At 31.9% G+C, this 11,985-nt stretch overlaps 1 protein-coding gene across 4 annotated transcripts; it reads left to right on the plus strand.

The window, feature by feature from the left end:
• Positions 1-362: 362 nt before the first annotated feature.
• LOC111984348 (beta-amyrin synthase) lies at positions 363-10,344 on the plus strand. Of its 4 annotated transcripts, none has more exons than XM_024015980.2 (18): positions 363-528; positions 923-1,191; positions 5,239-5,424; positions 5,756-5,845; positions 5,983-6,180; positions 6,374-6,458; positions 6,630-6,796; positions 6,906-7,097; positions 7,186-7,299; positions 7,560-7,679; positions 7,829-7,951; positions 8,045-8,143; positions 8,499-8,555; positions 8,690-8,880; positions 8,980-9,157; positions 9,414-9,494; positions 9,594-9,677; positions 9,967-10,344. In XM_024015980.2, exons 2-18 carry the CDS (start codon positions 991-993, stop codon positions 10,087-10,089), a joined length of 2,289 nt encoding a protein of 762 aa, XP_023871748.1. In that variant the 5' UTR covers positions 363-528; positions 923-990; the 3' UTR covers positions 10,090-10,344. The 4 variants fall into 4 exon arrangements, with proteins under 4 accessions (XP_023871748.1, XP_065620775.1, XP_065620776.1 ...); XM_065764703.1 differs by lacking the exon at positions 363-528 and adding an exon at positions 552-617; XM_065764704.1 differs by lacking the exon at positions 363-528 and adding an exon at positions 641-734.
• The last annotated feature ends 1,641 nt before the right edge of the window (positions 10,345-11,985 follow it).

Below are 11,985 nucleotides of genomic sequence, written 5' to 3' on the forward strand. Positions count from 1 at the left end.
TTTGGTAGAAACTAACTATGAAAAATTATTATTTTTTATTTATTTAACAAGGAAATAGATTCTTGATCTTGTTGGAACTTCAATTATTGATTTCAATGTTAGAAGTTTCGTTTATTTTTTTCTTTTGAGTAGAAACTAAATCAAAAGAATTACTATTTTATTACTTTGCCAACGAAATAGATTCTTGAACTTGTTAGAAACGCGTAAATCCCACCGTTTGGATGTATGTACGAAGATATTGCGATTTTCCAAATATTGCTTAGATAATATTTTAATTGTATCCCTGACTTTTGAGAGAGAGAGAGAGAAACAAAATATCATATTCAGAGTGGGTTTGGCTGGCCTTATCTATATAAAGAGGGGGTTTGAACACTTGAATATAACAGTCATTGGTTCACAACAAGTTCCCTCTCAAAGTTAAGGCCAACCTATCCATACCGCTCTTCTTCTCTACCTTGTTTGACTGCCATATCTCACATAGGTTTCTCCAGATTTTTCTTTGAAAAGTACACCCTCTTGGCCATCTAGGTAAGCAGTAAGCCAAATATTTTGCTCTCTCTCTCTCTCTCTCTCTCTCTCTCTCTCTCTCATGTTTATGGTGAAATGGGATCATGAAGGTATCAAAACTTTTTCATGTATGAACCATATAAAAATGGTCATGAAGTTATATAAAAGAGTTTTCATGTATGAACCATTTAAATAATTCTCATGCATGTATATCAAAGAGTTTTCAGGTATGAACCCTTTAAATAATGTTCACATGGTCTTGGTCCTATATACATACACAAAAAACTAACTTTTGGAAATTCTAATCCACTTATAAAAACTTGATGCTAAAGTCTTGTGTTGGTTATTAGTTACGAGTATGACTATATATATATATGATTTATTAGTACTTGACTGCAATAGTTTCATGCAACAGTGAAGAGAAGAGAGATCTAAGTGGTATCAATTTCATCAAATCTTGATTGAAAGAAGCTATTAAAAAGAATGTGGAAGCTCAAGGTAGCAGAGGGTGGCAATGACCCTTACATCTACAGCACCAATGACTTTGTTGGAAGGCAGATATGGGAGTTTGATCCTGAAGCTGGTACTCCAGAAGAGAGAGCTGAGATTGAAGAGGCTCGTCAAAATTTCTACAGGAATCGCTACCAAGTCAAACCCAGTGGCGATCTACTTTGGCGAATGCAGGTCCATACATCTACATCTCTCTCTACCCATCCTATCAATTCCAAAAATATTTCTTACTATTTCATCAAATAATCAAAGTAGTTGTTGGGTTAACTTATCATGGGGTGGAAGATTTGGAAGCCCCACAAGTTTTGCTATATGTGCTATTGAGTTACATGTATTAGCCTTAGAATATGGCTCGTGTTCAGTGTCTTTTTGCACTGAACACGCTACTATATGAACAGTTGTTTAAAATTAAATATGTGTTCGAATCGATCGAGTTATGTTCAGTGCAAAAAAGGCACTGAACACAAGTTTCACCTTTAGGTTACAATACACCCATAGCATGACCTTACTTTATAATTAGTCAACGTTTGATTTCTCATTAGTGTTTGGTAAATTGGCACCCAAAAGTTAAACGAACCAAATACTTCGAAGTTTCCTTATCTATCATGCGTTGACTGTACTAAAAACCCTGAAGCAGGCTTCTTAGACTTGGAGCCAAATTAGAGATTAGACTATTTATTAATGGTGGTTTGAAGATACTATAGTTTGGTATGATATATTATATGTATATGGAGTTACTTTTAAGAGATCAATTTTTTAAATAAAAAAACCTTAAATAATAGAAATACAATAACCAAAAAAAATAAATAAATAAATAAATAAAAGGAATTCAAAATGTTTGGCTAATTACTGAATACTTTATATTTTGAAAGGAAAAAAAAAATTGATTTTTTTAGCATTTATTAACATAATCTTTTTATAATAATAATAATAATAATAGGCTTTTGTTAATGAATGTTCTAAGGCAGTATTTAAGGTACATTAAATCCTTTATTAAATTATATTTTTATACATTTTTTAAAACATAAAGCCAATATATTTAAAAAAGCATACATAATCACAATAAATTTATATGTGTAAGTTAATAAATTATTAAAAATTGTATTTAATTATTTTCTTTATTGAAAAATATGCATTCTATCTTAAAATTAAATATTATTAATTTTTATCATCTGTCTTTAAAATACTTATTATCAGGACCATAATAATATTGAAAGTCTTTGGAACAAACAAACATTCTTCTCTTAGTGGGTTCCAGTTAGCTCAACCGGTAAAGTTTTTGATGGTTGTATAAGAGATATGGAGTTCAATCTCTACTTAAACCAAAAACTGATTGGTGTCTTGATTTAATGATAAAAAACTATTATAAAAAACGGACGTTATAAGTTGAAATGCTCTTAAAAAAAAAATTTCTATTTAAATTTTAATCACACACATATTGCGTGAACATTTTGTGTTTGGAACTTGCAGGGGGAAGGTGTAAAAGTGTCTAACTATTTCATATTTAACAAATTGTTGGTTCAATTCACACCGTCCGTGTGAATGGGTTGTTGGGGTTAGCATTTCTTTTTCTCACGTCACTGTTGATTTATATCCTTCATACTTATTCATATGCTACAATGACTACTTTGGGGAAAACCTTCCAATCAAATTAGTGCCTTCCTCTGTTACCAGTGTTCACACAGAAGCAACATCAAATCAATTTTCTATGAAGTGAATGTAGACTTTGTTTTATACCCAAAAAAACAAAAAAGGAAAAAGAATGTAGACTTGGTCAGAGATGACATGCCTGAATATTTAGGGGATTTTTTTAATGTCACCTTATAGAGCCACAATCACCACCACTACTACCAACCACCTTAATAATTTTATCCTATATATATATATATATTTTTTTTTGATAATTATAAGTTTGTAACACCTTAGATATTCTAGGAGAGGAGAGGAGAAATTAATGCTCCTCTTGTAAGAGTGAATGATTTTACTAGAGAAGGGATGAGGTGCGTGTATGTCATGCTATCTTTGTATTATATTTAGTTTGCATCGTTTTTTGATACATCAATTGTTTGGGAGTGACTAGTTTAAAATTTTGAATATTGAATGTTTTTATTAAAAACATGAGAAAATATCTATCAGTCAAGCTATAAGGCTGTAGGCTTTGCATTACATCTTTGACCTTTATTTTATTATTAATTACGTTTTGTATTTGAGATTACTAGAATAAATAATAAAAATGTAGGACTTTAACCTAAAAATCATTTAAAAAATTAAAAAAGAATAAGTATTAATACTTTCCATCTATGGTTAAAGATAAATTATGTATTCTACCAAATGATTTCCAAAGATAATATTATATATATATATATATATTATAGAACGTAAAGATTTGAGTTCAACTATGCTTGTATTTTAAAATGATAATATTTACATTTCATAATTTTCAGATTTTAATTGGGGAAAAAAAGAGTAGGGCATTATAGTGACATGTGGATGTAGGAAAATTGGTCGACGACTCGACATGGTTGCAATCCACGGGGTTGGTAGTAAAAAAGGAATACAAATTTATGATGGAGTTTGGCCAATGGTGGGGAATTGATTTCTTTACTAGTAATCTTTTAAATTCGACTTGACCAAATCCATGGATGGGGGGTGGGCCAAAGTCACAAAACCACATGAGTAAATTCCCCATTCCCCGCTAGCTCGTTCACACATTGTGAAAACTTAAAACAAGAATAATAAATAAAAATTTGTCACATTGCTTATGCTATGGTTGATGGTCGGCCATTATGTGGTATGTTCACTATGTTGTCTTTGTACCATAGCTTTTGAGTAGAGTTGTGATGTGTTTTTGTGTTAGAACCCTTTCCCTCTCTCTTGTATGTGTGTGTGTTTATTTCTCAAAAAAAAGAATAGGTAATTGTCTCACATTACTTAAGAGAGTGTGTTGTATGTAGTATAACTTGTTCCACCCTTCTTTAAAAATTATCATGACTTTTGAGTAGAGTTGTGGTGTGTCTTTGTGTTAGAATTCCTTTCCCTCTCTTCTGTGTGTGTATGTTTGTTTCTCAAAAAAAAGTTATCATGAGTTTTGAATGGAGTTATGGTGTACTTTTGTGTTAGAACTCATTTCTCTCTCTCCTATTTGTGTGTTTGTTTCTCAAAAAAAAAAAAATATACATATATATATATATATATTAAAAAAAAAAAAAAAAGTTTATCAATTTCCACTTTTCATTGATTGGTTTTCTTATTTGTTTATTTGTTTTATCCATATAGCATTCTAGGCAGCATAAAATAATTTTTTTTACTCTTACTCATATTAGTATTTTTCATTAATTACGTAACAGTAGAGACTAATTTGACACAATATAAAAAGATTAGAAACTAAATTGACATATTTAAGACCTTATATACAAAATTGATCCACAGTGTAAAAGATATTTGAAACCTTATATACAAAATTGATCCACGGTTTAAAACATCTGTCGTTAGGGACAAAAATAATAAATTACCTGAGCAGCATTAGCCTATACACCCACCACTTCTTCCTTTTCATATGCGATCATTGGGAATATTTTGATGGCTTTCGCAATGTAATCATTAGTCAACAGACTGCAGAACCATATAATTTATTATACTCAAATTAATTAGTCACTTAGACTTAGTGTTCTATTTCATTATTTTAAAAAAGTACATAGTATTCTTTTGACTTCATTTCATTTAAAAACTAGTATGGTCTCAATATTTTTTAGTGCTCATGTGAATTGGTCAAAATGACGTCATTGCTTACTCTTTTAACTGGTGGACAATAGTACTTGGTATTTCTGCTTTAGTTTCCTTGGGAAAAAAAATGGTACGGCCTTAATAATTTTTAGTGCTCTTGTGAATTAGTCAAATTGGGGGACCTAAATTCTAGCAATCAAGAAGCATACTCCATTGTCTTTGGTCAATTTGATGTTGGAACAAACACACACCACTTCCAAATGCCATAGTTATTATGTGTATGCTGGATCAAATTTAATGGTGAAATATAGTAGGTGAGATTCTTGTCTACTAGATTAAATTATTAGTGCAATGAAGCTATTTTTGCTGTTTGTTATAGGAAATGAAATTCTACTTGTGGATACATGACAATCTATGAAGTTACAAAATTTTGATGATATTTGATTATAATGCTTTTGTTGACACTAAGGTCATCTTTCTTTGTCAAAATAATTGCAGTTTTTGAGAGAGAAAAACTTTAAACAAACAATTCCCCCAGTAAAGATTGAGGATGGAGAGGAAATCACGTATGACAATGCGACAGCTACATTGAGGAGGGCTGTCCATTTCTATTCAGCCTTGCAGGCTAGTGATGGCCATTGGCCTGCTGAAAATGCTGGCCCATTGTTTTTCCTTCCCCCCTTGGTGAGTTTTATCATTATCATCTATTACTATCATTGTGAAACACACATTTTGGCTTACTTGTTTACAAAAGATACATCAATAGAAACTTTTTCTTATACTGAACTAAATCATCAGGAAAATAAACAAATTATAGCAAATCATGCTTATTGATACAATATCTTTTGGTTCGTGCAATGTATACTCCTAGAGCATCTTAGATTGATTTGACTATGAATTATATATTGTTTCCAATACACTGCAATTAGATTATAAGATGCATGCTTGTGACTTAATATAGTTTTCGGATTGATTCAATTGCTAATTGTCTTGCATTTAATCCAAAAAAATGCAGGTATTTTGTATGTACATTACAGGACATCTTAATACTGTATTCCCTGCTGAGCATCAAAAAGAAATCCTTCGATACCTGTATTGCCATCAGGTACATATGCTTGGAAGCTTTAAATGTTAATAGTAAAGACAGAATCAAAGTTTCTGCTAGATTTGTTTCTTCCCCTTTTTCTTGTAGTTCAACCTTTCGTTAACAACAACTATGTTGTAAATTTTGTATATTATTAGAACGAAGATGGTGGCTGGGGATTCCACATAGAGGGCCATAGCTCGATGTTTTGCACAACTCTTAGTTACATTTGTATGCGTATGCTCGGGGAAGGACCTGAGGGTGGCAAGGACAATGCCTGTGCAAGAGCAAGAAAATGGATCCTTGATCATGGTGGAGTAACACACATTCCTTCTTGGGGAAAGACATGGCTTTCGGTATGACCATGTTCAGTAAAATTCACATCTCAATAGACTTGCATACTAAAAATAATTTGTATTGTAAACTAAAATCTAATCATATTCGTATTACCAATTCGGAAATAAATAGGTTAGGTTTCAAATATACACATTCTGGATGACAACTATTATATGATAAATAACTCAATTATGCAATGTTCCTTTATTCTAGATACTTGGTCTGTTTGAATGGACTGGAAGCAATCCAATGCCCCCAGAATTTTGGATCCTTCCTTCATTCCTTCCCATGCATCCAGGTTTGCACAATATCTTCTTACTGCTTCTATTTGAATTAGTCATCTCTACTTAAAGTTGCTACTACAAAGTTTTACTGGTTTTTGTTTTTTGAAATTTCATAATAAAACTTGCAACATTCAAAATGCTTATTTTACTTATAGCTTACCAATTGCTTTTCCCCTAAAATGTAGCCAAAATGTGGTGCTACTGTCGGATGGTGTACATGCCCATGTCATACCTTTATGGGAAAAGGTTTGTTGGCCCAATCACACCTCTTATTCTGCAATTGAGGGAGGAACTCTACAATGAACCTTATAATGAAATTAACTGGAAGAGTGTGCGTCATCTATGCGCGCAGGTGAGTTTACCTTAATTTTCTCCTCGTGGTTGATACTTTTTTGTTTTTTGGTAGATACGTTTTTAAATATTTCTTCCAATGCATTGATTATGTAAAACTATTATTACAGGAGGATATCTACTATCCCCACCCTTTGATACAAGATTTGCTTTGGGATAGTCTATACATATTCACTGAGCCTCTTCTCACTCGTTGGCCATTTAACAAGTTGGTTAGAGAGAAGGCTCTTCAAGTAACAATGAAGCACATTCATTATGAAGATGAGAATAGTCGATACATTACTATTGGATGTGTAGAAAAGGTAATGTAACTTTACAATCAAGAAAAGCAATGGTGAGCATCTACTTAGGCTATAAAACAGTTTTCCTAATGTCATATGCTTTGAACAGGTTCTATGTATGCTTGCTTGTTGGGTTGAAGATCCAAATGGAGATTATTTCAAGAAGCATCTTGCTAGGATCCCAGATTACATATGGGTTGCTGAAGATGGAATAAAGATGCAGGTTAGTAGTTATATTTAGCAAAACAATTGTAGATTTTTGTTCCCTCTGTTGAAGATTTACATTTCACTTTACATTGAACTGTGTAAGAAGACATTCCCTAAATTGTTCTATTTTAGGGTTGGCTATGTACAAGAATATATACATTTAAACTTTAGCATAAGCCTAACCTATGGTTTTCAGGTTTTCAGGTTTTAAGTTTATAGTGCTGAGGTACCTCGCAAGAAAATAAGTGCTTGCTAATTTTGATATTTTGTATGCAGAGTTTTGGTAGTCAAGAGTGGGATACTGGTTTTGCCATTCAAGCATTACTTGCTAGTAATCTTGTTGATGAAATTGGAACTACACTCGCAAGAGGACATGACTTCATAAAGAAATCTCAGGTTTGCTTTTCAATTCTTTTACCATCTCTTAACCTTAATAATCAGGCATACCTTTTGACCTTTTTTCTTTTATTTTTTTAAAAATATATTTGTATATATTCTGCATTCACTCAATCTAATTATTGCAATTTCCATGAAAAATTAAAAAGGTCAAAGATAATCCTTCTGGGGACTTCAAAAGCATGTACCGTCACATTTCCAAAGGATCGTGGACCTTCTCTGATCAAGATCATGGATGGCAAGTTTCTGATTGCACTGCAGAAGGTTTGAAGGTAATTTACTTTGTTTACATGATTCAATAAAGTCAAGTATTTCACCTCATCCATAATCATTGTGTTCCTCACCAAATATAATCTATTTCACAGTGTTGCTTGCTTTTCTCAATGATGCCACCAGAGATTGTTGGTGAGCAAATGGAACCAGAGCGGTTCTATGATTCTGTCAATGTCCTACTTTCTCTACAGGTAAGGATTAACTTAGCTAATGTTGTATCTTCAAGAATATTTATTGTGCACTTGTGAGCAAGAATAGGAAATCCAGATTGCCCTTGGTTTTACTACGGAACTAAAATTGTTCAACTGCAAGAAAATTATTTTTCCAAATGCAATAGGTTTTGTTTTCTAAAGCTTCTTCTCCTAAACTTTTACCAATTCCAGTTGTAGCTACCATCACATTTGAACAATATGATAAAACTCTAAAGGCTTTTGAAACTCACTTTGCACAAACCGTGGAAGCTTTATTTCCCTCTAGTACATTGTTTATTTCTCAAGTATTTCACTTTGTTCAGATCAATAAGCTTTATTCTATGGCTTAATGTAGAGTAAAAATGGTGGTTTAGCCGCATGGGAGCCAGCAGGAGCATCAGATTGGTTGGAAGTAAGTAATTAACTCAGCAAATTGAATTGACCTTGAAATATTATTTTGGAAATACTTTGAAACTATCTAATTGCCGTTAAATTCACTCATTGACATATATTAATGGTATATTATTTTCCTTTTCTCCCCCTCAGATGCTTAATCCAACTGAATTCTTTGCGGATATTGTTATTGAGCATGAGTATGTTGAATGCACTGCATCAGCAATCCAGGCTTTAGTTTTGTTTAAAAAATTATACCCCGGGCATAGGAGAAAAGAGATTGAAAACTTCATTAAAAATGCAGCACGCTTCCTTGAAGACATACAAATGCCAGATGGTTCATGGTTTGTTCCTCTACCGGTTTATTAGATATGTTTGAAACAATTGGTGTTTATAAAAAAAGAAGTATTACAGGTCACTTACATGATAAAGCATTTTGACAGGTATGGAAATTGGGGAGTTTGCTTCACTTATGGTTCATGGTTTGCACTTGGAGGTCTGGCTGCTGCTGGCAAGAGTTACAACAATTGTCCAGCTATGCGCAAAGGTGTTGACTTCCTACTTAGAGCACAAAGAGATAATGGTGGTTGGGGAGAAAGCTATCTTTCTTGCCCAAAAAAGGTAAATGTTTCGACATGGAATGTGCTTATTGATAAATTTTCATAATATCTTTAATTCCATCACTGTTTTTAAAAGTTCAACCATCTTTAACAACACACACCACATTGTTTCCCAAATTGTTTTGAAGGGTAAAATTTTGGTCGGCTAAGTTATTGTGGATCAAGAAGTTAAAGAAATGTCTTATTGTTTTGTACTGATGAGAATTTGTAGATACTAGATAATTTTGATAAAAAGTTCTCTGTCCTTTATTATGTAGGAATATGTACCTCTAGAAGGCAACCGATCAAATTTGGTGCATACTGCATGGGCAATGATGGGTCTTATTCATTCTGGACAGGTCAGTTAGTAGTCTGAAAATGTAGCATTATACCTCTCATACTATCTTTTCATATTCTTTTATTTCTTAACTCTGATATTAAAACCTTATTTGTGATAGGCTGAAAGAGACCCAACACCTCTTCACCGTGCTGCAAAGTTGATAATAAATTCTCAAATGGAAGATGGTGATTTTCCTCAACAGGTACATATCTTTAATTTACATATATAGCTCCAAACAATCAAAAAGTGAAAAAGATAATAATTAATAATAATAAAAAAAAAAAAAAAGAAGAAGAAGAAAGGAGATTGACATGTTCCAGCATGAACACATTTAGCCCCGAAAAAATAATCGAAATGGGTGGTAGGTAATTGAAACAAAAATTTTGTCTCAAAGAGGTTAGAAGAGAAAGACAAAGTAACAAAACAATATGGAAGTATATATGCTTGAATAGTGCTAGTTTTTATAACAATTTATCTCTTTTTTATGGCAGGAAATCACTGGAGTGTTCATGAAGAACTGCATGTTACACTACGCAGCATACAGAAATATATATCCATTGTGGGCTCTTGCAGAATACCGCAAGCGTGTCCCATTGCCATCAAGAAACGCTTAAGTGAAGCAGTGAATTTTGTAGTTCAAGAATTATATGAAAGACAAGGATATAAAATCCTGTAGTGAATTCTCTTACCATTGTATAACCTTTTTTTTTTCTCTCTTCCCTATGGGGCTATTTATGTTTGTATAGAAATTTAAATACACTGGATAAAAAAATGAGAAGCTCTTCCTCCATGTGTAGAAGCAAGGCTTGCATAATGTTGTATCACTGGATAACAAAGTAAATGAAAAAATCTTCCATGTATTATACCAACCTTTTGCTCTTAAACTCTGTGGACAATGAAACTACTTCTTTTCAATTATTCCATGGTAATAGACTCAATCTATGGTTTGAATATCCCAGATTTAATTTGCTGAGAGCGCCAAGTATGAGCCTTGGCTATTGTAGTTGTAGAAAAGGCACCTATTACACTATTGCAGTACTTAAAATTGCATTAAGGGAGTCTTTGCCTTCCTACCTATCACTCTGTTGTCTGTTTCTCTCTCCTGCTTGTAGTTGCTTTTCACTTTAAAACAATTTGATTCAGAATGTTTATTATGTATTGTTCTTCAGTTTTAATAGCAGATTTGAATCGATGGATGGTTAAAGTCCAAAAAAATGTAAACGATGATACTCTGTTTCTGGCCTATTGTAAACCATATATACTATGGTTTCCAAAAGTGAAATCATTTATTTGTATGGGCACTGCTTATTACGCAATGTGTATTGTAACATACTGTGTTTTCGTAAACTAAAATTTCAGTTTAACTCACAATTTCAGTTATTGAAACACACTGTCTAACAGATTTTTCCTTATTTATATCTATTTAAATTCACATACTAGCTTTGACTTACCATACTTCGAGAGAGAGGCTCTCAGCTCAGGTTAGCACATAAGCACAAACGTGCACACAAGCCCTCCTTGGTTCTGCCGCGAGTGTATTCTCTTTGAATATTTTTTCCCCTTAGTAATAATTTTATTTTAGCAAAAAAATTATGCATGAAGATACTCTGAAATTAATCACCAATATGCTGTTATAACTATCAAATTATCAAAAAAATGAAAACACTCTTCATGACAAATACATGAAGATAGCATTATAAAATAGTCGTGGCATGATGATTCATTAAGTAATGCATTCAAAACTAATTATAACTTATCAATTATGATACGACCATCGCTTTTCGTTACTATAATTTTACACATTTTTAAAACTAAATGTAACTTATAGTAGAAAAAAATACATAATACAAACATCTTGAATGGGGACATCATTTATTTATTTTTAGTTTATACTTACCCATATGTTAACGTAGTATTCAAGGACAAGTTGAAGGGTCTAGTTCACAAATGTTATTTGACAAAAATATTAATGTGATAACAAATGTTATTTTAGTTTATACTTACCCATTTTTTATTTGACAAAAATATTAATGTGATAACAAATTTAATTTTGTTACACTTCTATCACATTGGAATATATTACTTATCATAGTTTATTATTTTACATCAATTTATTGTTAAATTTTTTAGTTATGTTTACTAATTAGGGTTTGAAATTTGGTCAAATTCGGTCTATTTGGTCAAATTCCATCCAATTTAGTCTAATTAGATTCACTTCAGTCCATTTTGGTCCTCTTTAGTATAGTTCGGTCCATTCAGTCTCTTTTGGACAATTTTAGTCTACTTTGGTATACTTACTAAAGAATAAGAAAAAACAAGTTTGGGTTGAGACTTGAGAGTACTATCAATTATTTGAGTAATATCAATTATAATTATATAATAATTTTTGATTATCATGATAATCTCCTTAAAAGAATGTGAAATTTGAAAGTTAAAAATTTTAGTTGTACCAAAATAAATTAGGAAAATATAATTCATAATAACAATAATTATAAGAATATGGACCATTT

This window comes from Quercus suber, unplaced genomic scaffold (genome assembly GCF_002906115.3).
Source record: "Quercus suber isolate HL8 unplaced genomic scaffold, Cork oak 2.0 scaffold_579, whole genome shotgun sequence".
NCBI lineage: Eukaryota > Viridiplantae > Streptophyta > Magnoliopsida > Fagales > Fagaceae > Quercus > Quercus suber.

Coding starts and splice junctions, on each gene's coding strand:
- LOC111984348 (XM_024015980.2), top strand. CDS start 991: ATGTGGAAGCTCAAGGTAGCAGAGGGTGGCAATGACCCTTACATCTAC. Junction 5,846..5,982: donor GATACCTGTATTGCCATCAG/GTACATATGCTT, acceptor GTATATTATTAG/AACGAAGATGGTGGCTGGGG. Junction 7,952..8,044: donor GCACTGCAGAAGGTTTGAAG/GTAATTTACTTT, acceptor TCTATTTCACAG/TGTTGCTTGCTTTTCTCAAT.